At 40.3% G+C, this 18,648-nt stretch overlaps 1 protein-coding gene across 3 annotated transcripts; it reads right to left on the bottom strand.

Moving 5' to 3' along the window:
* Positions 1 to 2,301: 2,301 nt before the first annotated feature.
* Positions 2,302 to 18,529, bottom strand: LOC140646309 (uncharacterized). Of its 3 annotated transcripts, XM_072850000.1 has the most exons (5): positions 17,718 to 18,529; positions 16,154 to 16,255; positions 11,050 to 11,130; positions 9,237 to 9,323; positions 2,302 to 7,378 (listed from the first exon to the last, which is right to left on the bottom strand). In XM_072850000.1, exon 5 carries the CDS (start codon positions 6,091 to 6,093, stop codon positions 5,320 to 5,322), a length of 774 nt encoding a protein of 257 aa, XP_072706101.1. In that variant the 5' UTR covers positions 6,094 to 7,378; positions 9,237 to 9,323; positions 11,050 to 11,130; positions 16,154 to 16,255; positions 17,718 to 18,529; the 3' UTR covers positions 2,302 to 5,319. The 3 variants fall into 3 exon arrangements, with proteins under 3 accessions (XP_072706101.1, XP_072706102.1, XP_072706103.1); XM_072850001.1 differs by lacking the exons at positions 16,154 to 16,255; positions 17,718 to 18,529 and adding an exon at positions 10,375 to 10,524 and having other exon boundaries at positions 11,050 to 11,227; XM_072850002.1 differs by lacking the exons at positions 16,154 to 16,255; positions 17,718 to 18,529 and adding an exon at positions 10,502 to 10,524 and having other exon boundaries at positions 11,050 to 11,227.
* Positions 18,530 to 18,648: the final 119 nt, after the last annotated feature.

Genomic DNA, 18,648 nt, shown 5'->3' with positions numbered 1-18,648 from the left:
GACAGTTATTTTGATACATCTCCCAAACTCTGAGAAATTACAGATATGGACTGCTCAACAGAGGAAATGAAGGCATATAATTTTATTCACAAGAGAATATGCTAGTGGGTGTATGGTTTTCACTTTAAGAAGCTAGAAATTGGGCATAGCACATAGCCGATGTCAAAGGTCTACCTACTCAGACTTGCAATAAGCCTGTTTGAACACTTCTTAAATTTCCCTTGTTTTCAGTCTGTTGAACTCTTTCTTCTCCTACCTGTTCTTTCCAATATAGGAAGAATGAAAATTCAAAACTTAATAGGGGGAGAAAAAAGGAAGAAATACACTAGATTTGTCATTTACTGTTATAGAAAAGTAAGTATAAAAGCATGTTGTGGTCTTTGAATTTCCCTGCTACTGTTTCATTATTCTTTGTCAGCCATGTCCCAGATTTTGCACAGTTAGCCCACAAATACACCGTTTCTCCATCATAAGCAAGCAGTCATGCTGAAGCAGCGGTTGTCGGGTTTTCAGCTGCCCAGTTCTTTCTGAGAAGCCTTTTCTTGCCACAACTGCCCTGAGCAAACTTGCTTCCTTCTTGCAACTCCGAACTGTGTCAAGAGCAGTGGAGATACAAAATGTTTAATGATTTTGAACTAGAAGTTAGACATTTTCTGAAATGAGAGAAGCAGAGGAGGAACTCACACTGAAGCTTCCTCGTAGCTCAGTATAAAGTCAATCAACCATGTGACACGGTTCTATTGGAAACCAAGCTTCAATAGTTCTGGTGCTCATGGTACAACTTGTTTTTAATTAAAGTACTAAATGAGGGATTACATGCAGAGACTGCACTGATACTGTAATTGCTTCCAGTGATGAAATTCAAATTTCAAGCCGTGAGCTTCTGTAATACAAATGGATCTTTTATCTAGCCAGAATGTAGAGCTGCAGTCAGTTAAAAATAAGGTAATAGCCTTATTCACAACAAAAGGGCTGTTCTGACATTAACATCATGATTGTTCTGTGACCTTTTCAAATAAACATGTATTTAAACATGTACTCATACCAGTGCATAAGTCATCTAGAAACTAGAGCTAAACTTGTTTAATAACAACAGCTGCCAGGTTTCTTCAGTTACAATCTGAGTATATGAGACATAAGTATCCGTTTTAACAGATTCAGAGTTTGCAAAGGTAGTGAGAACCAATGAGAACATCTATTCTGACCTCTATCATAACTGTGGCTGAGGAACTTCAGTCAGTAGTTTCTGAACCATGTGCAGTAATTTATGGTTGAATTACAGCACAGCATTTAGAAAAGAGTTGCAGGAAGAAGATGCATCCTGCCGTTTTAGGTCCTCAGTGCGAAACGCACACAGAGGTAGGTTGTTCCAAAACTCCAGGCTCAGGAGCTGAAAATGCTTGTGTGCAAGAGTGGAACATGGATATGGACGCTCACTCAACAGAGAATTGGCTGAGCGTTGTTTTTCAGAAGACATCAAATCTTAATTTAAGAATGTCACACTACAGTGAATCATCGTCTAAATTACCCTTGTTAAGATTTACCCTTGTCAAAACTTCCCCACAGGGTTTGAAGAGCTTTCTCTTTATGTAGAATATGTCAAGTCACTACTCCACCATTTTTTTAATTACTAAACTAAGAACTACTTACATCTGTCCATATAGGACATATTTTTCAGTTTTATTTTTATTTTGGCAATATATTGACATATGTATTATGGTGCAACCAAGCACCCACCAGCTGCTCACTCATTTACCCTGCAGTGGGATGGGGGAGAGAACTGGGAGAGCAAAAACTAGAGAAAACCCATGGGTCAAGATAAAGACAGTTTAGTAAGTGAAGAAAAAAAAAAAACCAAACAAAACACGTTCACCCAGTCTCTGAGCAAACTTGGAAAGACTACTCCCCCAGTTTTATTGCTGAGCACACCATCATATAGTGTATCAAATATCCCTTTGGTCAGTTGGGGTCAGCTGTTCTGGCCGTGTCCCCTCCCAACCTCTTGCCCACCCCCAGCCTAATTGCTTGTGGGTTTTTGGGGGGGGACACAGTGAGAAACAGAGAAGGCCTTGAAACTGTGTAAGCACTGTTCAGCAACAGCTAAAACATTAGTGAATTATCAACACTGTTTTGGTCACAAATCTAAAACACAGCACCACATGGGCTGCTATGAAGAAAATGAACTCCCTCCCTCCCTCCCTTTATGAAAGCAAGCAAGCTAGACCTGGGATTTGATTCTTATGGTTCACAAAGCACTGATATCCTGAAGCATGTATCTGTGGAGTAAGGCTATGGGTTGAAGTTCCTATAGTAATAATTAAACTTAAATTGCAATGGATGATGCTGAAGCTAAAGAAGCACCTGCCTTCAAGTTTCATAATTACATTTATTTTGCAACACAGATTAAAAAATAATGAAATGCCACTGGTATAGGAGAAAGTATACGAAATCAAGAAAACATCCATTCCATTACACATCTGTAAAGGAAAAATAGACATAAGTCAGCTTTCTGACTGCAACCACATTTTAAGTTGCAGCCGCTTAAACAGACTATTTTGATACTGTCCCTTTTTTTCCAGGACAATGGTTTTCCCTGAAAATCCTGGCTCTATCTCTGCCTGCTTCTTTAAAGATGGTTGTTCAAATTCATTAAGTATGTAGGTATTAGTCTGTATTAGGTTATGTGATAAAAACCTCACCTGCACACAAACAAAGGTGCACAAACGAGCAATGGCAAGAGGGGTAACCCAACTGAAATCCTGCCCAGCGACTTCCAGGCCCATCACAGGAGAGATGTCAGCCCCAGGAGTGAAACCCATCACCACAAGTCAAGGGGAGCAGCTCTCCAGAGCACCTTTTGGACTGAGGGGCATCACTGCCTAGGGGCACGGGACGTGTTATGGGGTGCAAGGGAAGAGGGTTTTGGGATTGCACAGGACTTACTGTAGGACGTGCGGGGGAGGAAGCAGCTGGTGAGTAGGCAAAGTGGTCCAGGAGCCGGGCGGGTGTCTGAGGGTAAGACCATGGGAAAAGCTGGCTACTGGAAGCACCAGGAGAATCCCATCCAACTGCTGGAGAGATCTTGGGGCTTGGGGGTTGGCTGAGAGACCTGTGTATGGGTGTGCATGAGGCACCTGTAGACAAGAGGATCCAGCGGCAGTTACCAGACAGGCTGTGTGTCGGAGCCCAGTTACTGGAGAGATCCACGTTGCATATACATCTATATTTTTCCCACAAATGGGCCTTCATTCCCATCAGCCAGAGAAGAGAACACGATGAAGCCATGAGTGCCGTTTATGTTCACATGTGTCTACCTGTGTTGATCTGTGTGGCCGGACAGGTATATGTATTTATATACATGTATTGTATACATGCATTTGTGCGCATGCCTACTGGGAATACATCCCCAGCCTCGCCACTGGTCGGAGCTGGGCGCCTGGAGCTGTGGCAGCCTTGTCTCCGTGGTGCTGCCAGATTCGGCAACACCTATGAACCTGTACCGATATTGCAACATATCTAGTTTTACAAACATTGAAGACTTCTGGATCAGCTTTGATCTAAAAGTACTACACATACAGAAGTGGAACAGCAGTACGTTGTTTGTTCGTTCATGTTGAAGTGTCCCTTTTTTTAATCCTTTACTAATGCCTGCCTTTCTGCCACATTGTTGTGGTTTAACCCAGCAGGCAGCTAAACACCACACAGCCGTTTGCTCACTCCCCCGCAGTGGGATGGAGGAGAGAATAAAAAAAAAAGGTAAAACTTGTGGGTTGAGATAAAGACAATTTAACAGGACAGAAAAGAAAGGGAAAATAGTAATAATGATAAAAGAATATATAAAACCATTGAGGCACAATGCAATTGCTCACCACCCTCTGACCAACGCCCAGCCGGTTTCCAGGCAGAGGACCCCCAGCCAGCTTTTCCCCTAGTTTATATGCTGAGCATGACATCATATGGTATGGGATATCCCTTTGGTCAGTTGGGGTCAGCTGTCCCAGCCGTGTCCCCTCCCAACTTCTTGTGCACCCCCAGCCTACTCGCTGGTGGGGTGGGGTGAGAAGCAGAAAAGGCCTTGACTCTGTGTAAGCACTGCTCAGCAATAACTAAAACATCCCTGTGTTATTAATATCATTCTCATCCTAAATCCAAAACACAGCACTATACCAGCTACTAGGAAGAAAATTAACTCTATCCCAGCCAAAACCAGGACAGTATCCACCCCTTATTCTATACCATATACGTCATGCCCAGGTCCCATACTTTCCAGTACATTTCAATTAATCACCACCAGCTTTCCTGTATTTTGATATATATACACAAATATCATTCCCTTGGTCTATGGGCCATCCCTCTAAAATGTTCATTGGGTTCATTTAGTCCATGACTTTGGGTTCCATCTGTCGTAACAGTCCTTCAGGGCAGGAGAGATGGTGTGTGGTGTTGGACTGTTGCACGCTGAAGCCAGTTCTGGTTCCATCACCGCTGCACTTGTCTGGTTCTATCACTGCTGCACTTGCTCGGTTTCATCAAAATTCATTCTTCATTATCTGGGTGATTCTTTCTATAATACCATTGATATGACATATAGTGACCATAGAAGTGATGACATACAGTATTATATAGCAACTGACATCATACAATTCAAATTATTGGCTGTTCTCACCCAAAATCAAATTCCCTTGAGATACACATCAGGCTTCCCCATCTTCCCTTATCACGCATCAAGTGCACCCAGGTCCTTGAGCAAAAGCAATCCCATGAATGGGTTTACCTTTGCCTGAGGCAGGAGTAACCCAGCCTGTTTTCCCTAGCATATTTATTATGTGCACTACGGGGACTTTATCCCCTTCTACAGTATGTAAAAGTTTTGATTGGGCAGGGCCAGCTCGATTGACAGATCCCCTAGAGCTGACTAACCAGGTGGCTTTTGCTAAGTGTGTATCCCAGTGTTTGAATGTCCCACCACCCCTTGCTCTCAATGTAGTCTTTAACAGTCCATTGTATCGTTCGATTGTCCCAGAGGCTGGTGCGTGATAGGGGATGTGATATACCCACTCAATGCCATGCTCTTTGGCCCACGTGTCTATAAGGTTGTTTCGAAAATGAGTCCTATTGTCTGACTCAATTCTTTCTGGGGTGCCATGTCGCCACAGGACTTGCTTTTCAAGGCCCAGGATAGTGTTCTGGGTGGTGGAATTGGGCACAGGATATGTTTCCAGCCATCCGGTTGTTGCTTTCACCATTGTAAGCACCTGGTGCTGGCCTTGGTGGGTTTGTGGGAGCGTGATATAATCGATCTGCCAGGCCTCTCCATATTTATATTTCAGCCATCGCCCTCCATACCACAGAAGATTTAACCGCTTGGCTGGTTCGATTGCAGCAAGTTTCACATTCATGGACAGTCTGTGCAATAGTGTCCATGGTCAAGTCCACCCCTCGATCACGAGCCCATCTATATGTTGCATCTCTTCCTTGATGGCCTGAGGTGACATGGGCCCACCAAGCTATAAATAATTCACCCTTATGTTGCCAGTCCAGATCCACCTGAGCCACTTCAATCTGAGCAGCCTGATCCACCTGCTGGTTGTTTTGATGTTCTTCAGTGGCCTGACCCTTGGGTACATGAGCATCTACGTGACGTACTTTTACAACCAGGTTCTCTACCCAGGCAGCAATATCTTGCCACAGTGCTGCAGCCCAGATGGGTTTACCTCTGCGCTGCCAGTTGTTCTGCTTCCATTGCTGCAACCACTCCCACAGAGCATTTGCCACCATCCATGAGTCAGTACAGAGATAGAGCACTGGCCACTTTTCTTGGTCAGCAATGCCCAAAGCCAGCTGGATGGCTTTCACCTCTGCAAACTGACTCGATTCACTTCCTCCTTCAGCAGTTTCTGGGACTTGTTGTATAGGACTCCATACAGCAGCTTTCCACCTCCGATGCTTTCCTACAATACAACAGGACCCATCAGTGACCAGGGCATATTGCTTCTCATTTTCTGATAGTTTATTACACAGTGGGGCCTCTTGCACACACGTCACCTCCTCCTCTGGTGATATTCCAAAATCTTTGCCTTCTGACCAGTCCATGATCACTTCCAAGATTCCTGGGCAACTGGGGCTTCCTATCCGAGCCCGTTGTGCTATCAGTGCAACCCACTTACTCCATGTAGCATCAGTTGCATGATGTGTAAGGGGACCTTCCCTTTGAACATCTAGCCCAGCACCGGCAGTCGGGGTGCCAGGAGGAGCTGTGCTCCAGTACCAACCACTTCCAAAGCAGTTCCAACCCCTTCATATGCTGCCAATATCTCTTTTTCAGTTGGAGTACAGCAGACCTCGGATCCTCTGTATCCCCAACTCCAAAACCCTAGGGGTCGACCTCGAGTATCCCCTGGTGCTTTCTGCCAGAGGCTCCAGGTAGGGCCATTCTCTCCAGCCGCGGTGTAGAGCACATTTTTTACGTCTTGCCCTGCCCGGACTGGCCCAAGGGCTACTGCATGAACTATCTCCTGTCTAATTTGTTCAAAGGCTTGTCATTGCTCAGGGCCCCATTTGACATCATTCTTCTTCCGGGTCACTTGATAAGAGACAGCTTACGATCAGACTGTAATTTGGAATATGCACTCTCCAAAAACCCATGATGCCTAAGAAAGCTTGTGTTTCCTTTTTACTGGTTGGAGGAGACATAGCTGTTACTTTGTTGATCACATCCATTGGGATCTGACACCATCCATCGTGGCATTTTATTCCTAAAAACTGGATCTCTTGTGCAGGTCCCTTGACCTTACTTTGTTTTATGGCAAAACCAGCTTTCAGGAGGATCTGGACTATTTTCTTCCCTTTCTCAAAAACTTCTGCTGTGTTGCCCCACACAACAATGTCATCAATGTATTGCAGATGTTCTGGAGCTTCACCCTGTTCCAGAGCAGTCTGGATCAGTCCATGGCAAATGGCAGGGCTGTGTTTCCACCCCTGGGGCACTCAATTCCAGGTGTACTGGACACCCCTCCAAGTGAAAGCAAACTGTGGCCTGCACTCTGCTGCCAAAGGGATTGAGAAAAACACATTAGTGATATCAGTTGTGGCACACCACTCAGCTGCCTTTGACTCCAGTTTGTATTGCAGTTCCAGCATGTCCGGCACGGCAGCACTCAGCAGCAGCGTGACTTCATTCAGGCCACGACAGTCTACTGTCAGTCTCCGCTCTCCATTAGACTTTCACACTGGCCATATAGGACTGTTAAAGGATGAGTGAGTCTCGATCACTCCTTGACTCTCCAGTTGATGAATCAGCTTATGGATGGGAATCAGGGAGTCTTGGTGCCATATTGCCGCCAGTGCACTGTTGCGGTAGTGATCAGCACCCCAGCTACTAGAAAGAAAATTAACTCTATCCCAGCTGAAACTAGGACACATGTCTATGTTCGTATTTTAGTTTGAAAAGATATCTGGCAACTTACTTTACTTTATTAGAACATAAGAACTTTTTTCTCTAAGTTGGTAAAGTTCATCCAAGTTCAGAGATACCTTTTGCCAGACAGGTAAGAAATACCGCTGTCACCTCTATTGTCTGTCTCTTTACAGCACACTGATAGCATTGCTCTGGCACTGCATGTGGAAGACAGGCTGTTGAAACCAACTGTGTATGGCATATGCAGATTCTGCTTACTTTATTATATTAACCTCAGCTCCTTTTCATTTTATGTGAGTATTTTGATTCAGGTATAAGGCAGTTTTTATTATATAATATGTCTTATTATTATTCTTCCACCTTACACCCCAAAAGGTCCCAGCGGCCTCCATTTCTACCATTTGACTATTTGCAGTGTTTCAAAGTAACCATTGGGTGCCTGTCCTTTTTAGCATCTAATTACACTTTGGAAGGGCTTGATTACCAAAATGCATTAAACAATAATTAGATAAGGATAATTTACATCCAAACAATAAAGTTGAAAAGAACAATATAACTGGTAATTGGCCTTGACCAAGGTAAATAATGTCCTCTTTTTTATTTACATTTGGTTTCCCCCATAAACTGCCTACTGGGTTGTAGAGAAGTAAGAGGCTAGCAAAAATCTGAATCCCCATCCATCAGTATTAATCTCACACTTTACTGAGGCCCCATCCATTTATCTTTCCGACACAAATTAGAAATTCAAGAGTTTTAACAAATGAGCCTGCAAATGTAAACTTATTAGGCCATATATTTTTACTACACACTGTGCAGTGCCCTCCACAAAGCTGTCCCTTCAGAGAGTGTTTTCCTATTTTGTGTTATTGATGGCAGCTAACTAATCACATTTTTAATGTTGTCTTTGGGGAGGGCTGTTTGAGTGAATGTGCAAACTAAACTACCCAGAATAAATCTACCTTATTAAATGCTTGAAATTATGTGTCTTTTACGATAAAGAAACTCTCGAGCATTGTTACATTTGCTAACCTTCTTTTTGCAGAAATCAAAGGACTGGGATTAATTAAAATAATACATCAAAACAGGGGTTTGTACAGAATGTGTCTGTGCTTGAGAGAAAGGGCAAGAAAAATTGGTTAATTGGTCTCTTCATCCCTGCACTCTTTCCCTCCATTAAAATATCTTTTAAAATTGCTTTTAAACTAACCTTTTTTAGCTAAATATTGTAATTATCTAGGCTCTCAGAGAATTTACTAGTGAATTGATCAAAATGCAAACCTCGAGACACAGCCCTCCTCCTGCACTTGTCACAAGAGTTTGTCAAAGCTTCTGCATAGCAGGGAGACTCTCTGAACAAAGCATGTCAGGATTTACAAAATCAGGTTATTTTATGATAACACTAATTCCTGAAAGTTTCTGTTAAGTGATATATTTAGTTTTCTATCTGCTTTTTTTAAGGCATAGTTGTTAGTGTATGTATATGTCTTTAAATTAGTATAATTTTAGAGAAGACAGGGAGAAGAAGGGACTGATCTGAATGGCATAGGCTTTCTACAAGACCATGCTTAAAAGCTTTTAATATGCACCGATAAACATCTTTGACCGATGATACCCATGCTGTTTTATCTCATCATTCTTAGCTTTTAACAAAATGATGTAATTACTTCCAGGATCTTTATTACTTTGCTAAAAGGTGGGTAAATCATTTTAACCAATGATCAGTAGAAATGCTAATTGCCCTTTTATTGCTCCCTACCCAGCAGCAAATACAAACACGGGCAATACCTAGATTCTTATCTTTAAAAATCAGGCATATTACCTGTTTCCAAGATTTGAGCAGTGAAGCTGGTTTGGTTTGATTGGGACCTTTAGGACTGTTCAATGTAGTACATTTCATTAGTGACTCCTATAGAAAACACAGAGAACATTTTCTGGTTTTCAGATAGGTAGGAAATGAAACTTGAGGACTAATGATTTTATTTTTAAAAAGGGAAATATTAGTTTTAAATATACTTCCTCATATAAAGAAAGGGTGCTAGTTTTACAAAGCAAGGCAGGAGATGCAGTTCAGTTTGCTTTACATGTGTAACAGTGCAGATGTCTGCTTCTGCACTAGTCACCATTTAAAATCAGTTCCCATTTGTAGCAGTCATTTATAGCAATGGTTCCATGAAAATGAAAATCAAGCACCACAGCTCTTGATATCAACGCAAAGGAAAAAGAGCTTTAGCACAGGACAAGAGCAAGCCTTGTGAAAGGTACATAATATTCCAGTTACTGCAATGGACCACTTAGTCATAATTTTTCTTTTCTTAATTAGACTTCAAATTCTACAGTACTTGGTAATTAATAAATTACTTAGATTATTTTTTATCACCTGTGTTTTTATATTAAACATATGGTTTTGCAGCTGTTATCCCAAGCAGATTTACTAGATATAGTCACATTTTTAGCAAATTACTTGAAATTCTGTTCAAAAAAATTTTTTATTAATATATACCAACTGGGAATGCTGTAGGTGCCACTACAGTAGTAAAATTATCTAGCAGAATTTCAGAGCAATGAATATTCTGCCATTTCAATACAATATATATCCTATAAATAGCACTCTAATGCATATGAAATTACAAATACTGTTATGTTGTTGAAACCCTATGGCTTGTGCTATAGAGAAGGTCAGGCAAGATGATCATAATGGTCCCATTTGGCCTTACAATCTATGAATTTCCAGGAGTTATAGGTATAGTTTAAGTGCACCCTCAGCATGGGTTGCCTTATTATTTAGCAGAAAGGGGGAAAAAGTAACCTTGTTCATGCTTATACTGTAATACAGTAGGTCAACACACATTTTAGCCATAGGGTAAATAAGTTTTCTTTTTTATATAAAAAGAGCAGGCAATTTAACATATCTCTCTCTTTGCATATACCCACAGACCATGGACATGTGTATATGTAACCTGATAATCTTTCTGTGTGTGCTTGTTCTTTTGCATTTAGCTATAGTCAAGAGCTAAGCTCATGGGAAGGGGGTCAGCTTTGTATAACAGAATATATAGGGAGAGATGGAGCAGTCGTCTCTCTCACATGCTGATGAAGTTACTTGCAATCTAAAGCAAAACAAAAAGCAAGTTAATGGAAGTTTGTTTATTCTAACATCCAACCTAAGAGACTGAGCTAAGGAGAAACCTTTATTTACCCAAGCAGACCTGGGAAAATGAGAAAATCCCCATGAATTACACGAAGGTACTTACAGAAGCAGGGGAGATTGTTTTTAATCAAACATCAATAGATATCTAGTTGAAGGATAAATGGAAAGTGTACATTTTATTAGAGCTGAGGGAATATGGCAAAACATTTTCCATTAATACTTGTTCAAAATTTTAAACACATTTCTTGCCCTCGCTCTGTTGTATTTCTCTGACTTGCCTAGCAAAACATTTTACGGATAAGGATATTGAAGGATAAAGAACTTGAAGAAATTTTGCAGTGTAGTTTCTCAAATTATAAATCAGGCATTCACATTTACTTAGGAGATAGATAAACTTACTGAAGAAAGTTTAAAATCTAATTTCCCTTTTCAGAAACTGCCATTTAAGTTCTACTGTCACAAATATTCTGACTACAAAACTTACCCTGAGAGCTGATATTTTGTTTTGTGGCTGTTGTGGTCAGTCTCTTCCATTCTCCCTTTCTTGCACTACTTCAGAATAAATCTAACAAAATACATAACTAAGTTCAGAGAGAGGCAAAGGAAGTAAAACAAGGGATGAGGATTTTTTTTTTTTATGAATGAAAAAATTCCAGGATTGAACAATAAAATTTCCACATCCCAATATGGTTAAATTAGAAACAAAGCAAGAAATTAATGTCCTGTTTTCTTTTTAAAATCTGAGAAAAAGCAGAGGACAGCATCTTATCCATAAACATAGATCTTCCTAAGACCAATATGGTACACAAGCCTAAATATTTAATTCTGTTCTAGCAGCTTTAACATATCTATGAGATTTCCAGATCAAACCATTGCATGGTAAGAAGAGATAACAGCTTATCAATAGATATTAACCCCACTGTTGAAGAACAAGGTAACTAAGGAAATTTTTATTGCTCTCTTTATATGAAGAAAATGGGTTTTGAAAATGGTACCTATTTTCATGAGTAAATAAATCTTCTTCTGCCTCTTTGATCATAAAGATATTTCAGGACATTTCAGCTATCAGGATGTATTTTGCAAGTGGGAGAAGCTGGGAGGGAATATGAGATTCACTATAGAACACCTTGTTGAAGGTTACTCAGAGTAATCTAAAAGATGTAACAACATTCTGGAAATCCGCAAGCCACCTTTTTGGTCTGGACTAAGAGCTGCTACTTCAGATTTTCAGAATCAAACCTGTTGGCAATGTAGTTGCAGTTTGTCAAGTACAGAATTGGGGTTTTTTTAGCTAACTCATGTCTCGAATTTCCATTGCTCCTCCATTGGATGCTGGGGCCCTGACATGCTAATGAATAGTCTCTTCCAAGCACGTCTGTATCCCTCTTTTCCAGATACTTTATTTTGCAAATAAGATTTGTGTATTTAATGTAATTCATTGTTAAACCCGAGAAAGAGGGCAGGAAAGGAGGACAAATTTGGAAAGCTATTAATGAGGGAGGAGATAAAGTAGTATGATGTGAAAGAAGGATGTGAAAAAGGAAACCGATAGTATTCTAGTGATCACAAACAAAATGTAGTGAGTATAGAATACAGCACGAGTTATTTCTCCAGCTACATTTTTGATGACAGTAGAATTCAGTAGTAAAAATGAGGAAAAGAGCAAAATTTAATGGAAAAATAAAGGTCAGTGATCTCCATCACCCTGAGCTGTGAATGTTAGTGTCTTGAATTGCTGCAGTTAAATACATCAGACTTTGTCTGTCAAAGGTCTTTAACAGTTCAGCCTGTTTAGCCTAGTAAAATGAAGGTGGCGATGACACGACAGCTGTTCATGAACGTATCAAGGAAGTAAACATCATAAAGGGAGAAAAGCTATTTTGAACAAAGGATAGCTAACCATAGTTAACTTGGATGTAAATCAGTTTAGGCTACAAATTATATAGTTCCTAATAATCAGAATTTTTTTTTTTCTTTTTTTTTGCAACCTTACCAGAGAAACAGATGACTATATCCTACAGTTTTAAGATAGGTCTTGATCAGTTTATAAAAGGGATTATGCCACATTACTACCACTGTTATCAGTGAACCGTACTTGACATGAAGGTCACTTGAGGGACTTTTCCCCCTTCACCAACAGAAGGAAATGAAATTAAAAAACATTTTAAGCAAAATGTTTTCAATTTTATTTTTAAACAATATTTTAGTCATATCTGCTGACAAATTATTTTCTTCATTTGAAAACAATTATTTTGATACTTTAGTACTGCCAGAAAAATATCAATTATTTATATATGTCTAAATACCAGCTTTTCTTATCAGGTTGGTTTTGGAAGCTTTCAATGGCCTTTATAGATTTGTATCCACTATGTCCATGTTATCATCCACTTTCTTAAATTATGACAGTTATGGGCATTCAGAGTATAACCAACATTGATACCAAAGGAATGGATGATTTAGGTATGTAGATGAATTTTTTTGCATATTTGTATAGATAATTGTTTGGCTGAACCTCCTCTCCCCTCACAAAAAAGCAACATGACATTCAACTGTTTTAATTGGTGACATTTTGGTATACACTTTAAGAAGTGATTTGTAAATTATACAGACAAGAGAAGGTGATCTGAAATAGAAGTATGACAGCAGTTGTAAGTACATTTGGAAAGCTAAAAGTCAAACCCCAGAATTTTGAAAAATCACAATAATTTGAACAATACAATCCATGAGATTTCAATTCCAGTTCAAAAATGGGTCTTAATTTCAAATTAACTTAATTTCAAATGCACCAGCACCTCTGTAATAGGCTGCCACAAAGTACCCAGAAATAAGACTGTGTTTTTATTTACTATTCCCTTTTGAGAAGAAAATCCTAGTCTTCATTTTCAAATAATATATGTTCCTCCTATATATAATCAAAAGCAAAGACATTTTCAGGGTTCATAGGAGGACAAGATAAAATGGCAAAATGCAAAGGCATATACCAGTAATAGACTGCAAAATCAATTTAAGAAGTGCAACTGCAGTTGTCTTTCCCAGGTTTTTAATTATGTGTTTGTTTGCCATGGTGGCCTAATTTAGTCAAGTAGATGAGCCAACATTAAAAGCTGGTAGGAGAGGTAAGTAATCCCCAGGGTGGGCTGCTTGTGTAGAGAGTTTAAAAGCTACATGTACAGAAGCAGACGCCAAGGCAAATTTGAGAAGGGGGTCCACATGATAAACAGTGAAAAGCCAGCAAATCAAATTTTTCACAATTAGTTGAACAACAACTGTGACAGGTTCAGCGCTTAGCATTTTCATTTGTGTGCTCAAATTTGGTTATCCGTCCTCTTTTATGCAAATGTGATGTGACAGGAGAAGCTGGGAGCACTCAAGCAGGCCGATCACTCACAACAGGAGCTAGGTCTGTACAGCTGAGAGGCCTGGATTAAATGGACTGAGTGCTGAGGGATAAATGACATAAGCCAGGCTGAAAGCCTCATGAAGTGATTTAGAACTTCCACAAGATGATGCCCAGAACATAAATTGTACTTTATCCTCAAATGTAAAAATAGAGGGGAGAAAAACATCCGCTTCTGCTAGTAAATAACTGTGCTTATAATCGCACTAAATCCAGCATGCTTGTCGCCTACTAGAATACAAAAGTTGGGAAGACTACCTCGAATAATTGCTTATGTACCACCATGTAACCATACAACTCACTGTGGTGTTTTTGTGCCTGGAAAGCTGATTAAGCAATTAAAGCATTCACCCTACTTTGACAGATGGAAGCATAGCTGATGAAATACACGTACAGACACAGAAAATATTTTCATAGTGTATGTGCAAGTAATTTGGCAACAAAAAATATCCGGTCAGAAAATTCTATCCTGCTGCAGAAGGTATTATAATTAAGGTGATGTATTGTGCTAGAAAGCATACTTACATGCAAAGGGCTAAAGGATGAATTATCTGTGTATAGCTCACACCCTTTGTCAGTTTATAGGGAACGGCAGTTCTATAGGTAGGCTTGCCAGAAAAGTATCACAGCTTGCTCCTTTGATTACAGTATTGCGTTATTGCTAGGTTAAATTTTAAAGATGTCTGATAATACCTAGTGGATAGTTCAAGAGACCTCCAAACCTTACTAATGATAGGAAAGTTTGAATATAAAGGCCTATGCATATTTCAACTTTAAGATTTTTATTCATTTTCTTTAATAAGGTTTCTTCTAACTCTGTACCTCACAAGACCATCATGTATTTTACACTTCTCATTAAATCCAGCAGTTACTATAGTCTATAAATTTTTGATTGCTAATTGCCATTTATTTGTATGTTAGCAAAAGTACTAGGATTTATTTATTTTTTTTTTTTAAGTACCCTTTCTCTCTTTTAGCTAGTGACATTTATCGCTAGAGAGGATGGTTTCCTTGCAGAACAGCGTTGTCAGTTGTCACTGCCTTTCCAAAGAACAGATCTTCCTCCAGGCCCCTCCATCTACCAGTGGAACTAGACACCATTACCTGCTGCTGTTGGGCAAAGCTTGGCATTTAAAAATACTGCACAACTTGGACCACATCTGAATTAGTAAAACAAACAGGTCCAGCATATATCATAGGCACTGGAACTTTATTGTCGGTACTATTAAATTGTTAGGCCTTAGCACCACAGAGACCTGGATCAGCTATCCCAAGCCAGCGACCATTCCCAGCAGAGAATGCGGATGTGGTTGTCCTGTTTTGAAGCCTAATAGTGTGTATGAGAGTTGTTCCATGCCAGTTGGCCTCAGCATCAGAGAACAGTCCCAGCCATGTTTAATTTACTAGTATTGATGCAGACTAAGAGTCTGAGTACCACATTCAGACAGGGAACAAGACACCAAAATAACCTATGTCTCCTCTCCAGTGAGTTCTGCTAAAAGCAAAAGCTACGAAGTCATGCTGAAACGTGATAGTGCCAGCTAGGCAGCAGACTAAACCACAGCATGACTGCATGACATCAAGGCATTCGGAAGCCACCACAGTCTACCACCTTGTAAAATCTTCAGGCAAGGTGCTACAGGCAGGAGCAGTTGGTGTTGCAAGAACATTGATGGGCTTTTCTCACCATTCAGTTGTTGGGGTAAAAGTGCAAGTTGCTTGCAACTGTTTGTCCTTCGTCCCATAAACATTTGGTTTAAAATTCAGAAGGACTTGAAATACCCACATCGTTTAAAATTTCATTCAGTATCTTTGTAACCAAAATTACAGAATTCATGCTGAGGGTTCCTAACACATTATTCCCATAACCACTAAATAATACTAAACAGAGTGGCTAGAGAAGAATACTCATTTTTTGTTCGGACGTTTGGAAGGAAACAAACTGTTGAATTCTTCAAAAGGCAATGCATATTTTTGCAAGTAACAGTATATATGGTATTCGGGTACATTTTAGAGATTTGCATATATGCTACTGTCAGCTTTCAGAACTCTTTAGATTGACCAGTGGATCCATGTAGATAAAAGTAGAAAATTATTTTTCATTGTGATTTTTGGACTCCAACAAAGATGTAAGATTACAGTCTACCTTTCCTTTCATATTAATATTTTCATTTTGAATGCTTTTGATTACCTGATTTTAGAAAGCAGTCATCAAAGCATACACAGCCTCTCTCAGATAAGACAGTACTTAGTATGGCTCCTAACACTTCAAATGTTCGGATGAGTTCCCAATCTGTTCAGAGAAAGAAGGGCAAGACAGGACCATTAATTCTTTGGACAGCTGGATACCTGAAAGGGGTTAGGCACTGAAATGCTTTGCACTGCAAAGTGTCCACCTCTAAAGGTTCAATTGACACAAGCTCCTGTTAATGTAACATAAAGAGTTTAGACCCATACCTTCCAGCTTATTCTGCAGCCATGATGACCAAAGAGCATCCTATATTCCTATACTACAATACCTCATCGTCATTCATTTTCCCATCTGAAATTATGATCTGCACGCTAAGTTGCTCATGTAACTGCTTCCTAACTTGCTCACTCAGGCAACAGGGTCAAACAGTTTAAATAACAGCAAAGAGCCGTTAGTTGACCTGTTTAAGCTAACCTAAACTTGGACAAACAGGCTTGAACACACAAATACTGCTTGACTGGAAGAGGACAGTAGTCTTTCAAAACAGCAACTGACTGACAACACAACATACTCCGTAGGAATTCATAATAAGGAACACTGAATTCTGCAATCCCTAAGCTATCCAGGAGGAACCACTGAAGTAAGATTTCTCTAAACTGTTAGGTATCTTGGATGCTGTTTTAAAATTCCAGATAGAAGCCTCTGTGAAAGCACAGGCCAGAGAATCAGTATTTCCTTGGCCAATTCTGTGGATTTAGCAGTACTACCCAAATCTTTTATAGCAAGTCTTTTCTCTTCTGCAACAAACTGGGCTGCCCACAGGTGTGGCAGTGGGTGGATTGCAGGAAAGGAAACACACACATAACCAATTGTTTGGCCAAAAACTTGAAACCCCAGCTTCCATCTACCTCAGCACCTCCTTCTAACAATTTAATATTGGTAGTTTATTTCACCAACACCCATCAAAATTCACCAAAACCAGCCTTGATGCTGCCTAACGTAACTGCAAGTTCCATAGCACATGGTACATCCCTATACTTATTCCATTCTCTTCCCACCTGCTTGATTCCCTGACTGGCTAAGGTCCCTAAATACCATCAGAATTGTCTATGTTCCCTTCCAATGGTTTAGCTTGTCTACACGGATCCGTTAGAGACAATGATCTCTTCCTGCTGCAGCCCAGCCCCAGGGCTGTTTTACCCAGCTGGCAAATCTGAGTTCTCCTAGGAAGCGAAAGTGCAGGCACTGTGGTCCCACTGCACAATGGTGATGTGGAAGAGGAAGCCTCTCTCTCCTAAGTAGCTTGCTGCTACTGCATTAGTACTGCACTGACACATGAATCACATCACCTTTGACACAAAACTACTATACTCACAATAAGCTAAGCAAAGATCCAAAAGGTCTGACAGAATTCTTCCAAGGCTTCTCAGACCTCCTTTGGAGGTGATCCTTGACTCATCTGATAATGCCTGCCCCACACCATCAGAATCACTGAGGATTCGCTCCGCAAAAGGAGCCAGAGCTCCCACAGCAAAGTCCCTGTTTATAAGGCTATTAAGACTACCTTTCCACTGACTTCCAAATGGGTACAGAGGGTCAGCTCGAATGCAGGGCCATGCAGCTTTCAATTTAGCAGGTCACTGCTGAACAACAGCATGCCTTGTGTTTCTGAGGAGCCCATGCAAGTATGATGCTTCTGTTCTCAGTTGTCTTCTGATCTTCTGTGGAAGCGCTTCAGCTTCCACATTTTGCTCACTAAATGCTTTGTTAAATGTTTTGTCCTGGCTCCTGTAAACTGGGGGAAGAGAAGAATCAAGAGTTGAAGCCGAACACATGTAACTGAGAACAGCACAGTGTTTTCCACACAGCTGGTGTTTCCAATGGAAGTAGCTCAGGTTGAACCAGACCTGTGGTATGAAGAGCTCTACTGACCCCAGCTCCTCACTCCTGCCTCAGCATCCCCCAACACTAATGTCTTTTCAGCCACCTGGTGAAGTAGATTAGGAAGGTAATTCAGTTGGACTACCCCATTTTTAAATGCATAGCCCAGCTCCTCAATTACTACATTATCACACAACTACCTACTCTGTCAAGCACAAAGGATGGACAGGAGTGACCAGCCAGGGTCACCTTTAATGCTGGCATGGAACAAGACTATTTATGGGAACATTTTGCGCAACTTAGTCCTGGCCATGAAAGAGTTACTCCTGCTCTACCTAGAAAATGAGTTCTTGAAAAACACTATAAAGTTCAGTAGTGGGCAGAAATTAATAACAAAAAGATTCAAAAGCTAAAAGATAGCTCAGTATTTGTTAATTCAGGGTGACTCCAGAGAGTAATTCATAAGCTTCTAAATTAATATTTTTAAGGAGGTCATAAAATGTGAACTTTAGTAACTGCTACAGCCAATCAAGCTGCCATCAATCCTGCTTTAGACTACTAAACCACTAGTAATTACCTACTCAAATTACTTTAAAAGTTTAACAAAAGCTTAT

The sequence above is a fragment of the Ciconia boyciana genome, chromosome 1 (genome assembly GCF_034638445.1).
Source record: "Ciconia boyciana chromosome 1, ASM3463844v1, whole genome shotgun sequence".
Classification (NCBI taxonomy): Eukaryota; Metazoa; Chordata; class Aves; order Ciconiiformes; family Ciconiidae; genus Ciconia; species Ciconia boyciana.
Note: the sequence above shows the minus strand (reverse complement) of the source record. Positions and strands in the feature narration are given on the sequence as shown.

What these genes read in the sequence shown, in the direction of transcription:
- LOC140646309 (XM_072850000.1), bottom strand. Translation starts at nt 6,093, where the DNA reads ATGGACTGGTCAGAAGGCAAAGATTTTGGAATATCACCAGAGGAGGAG.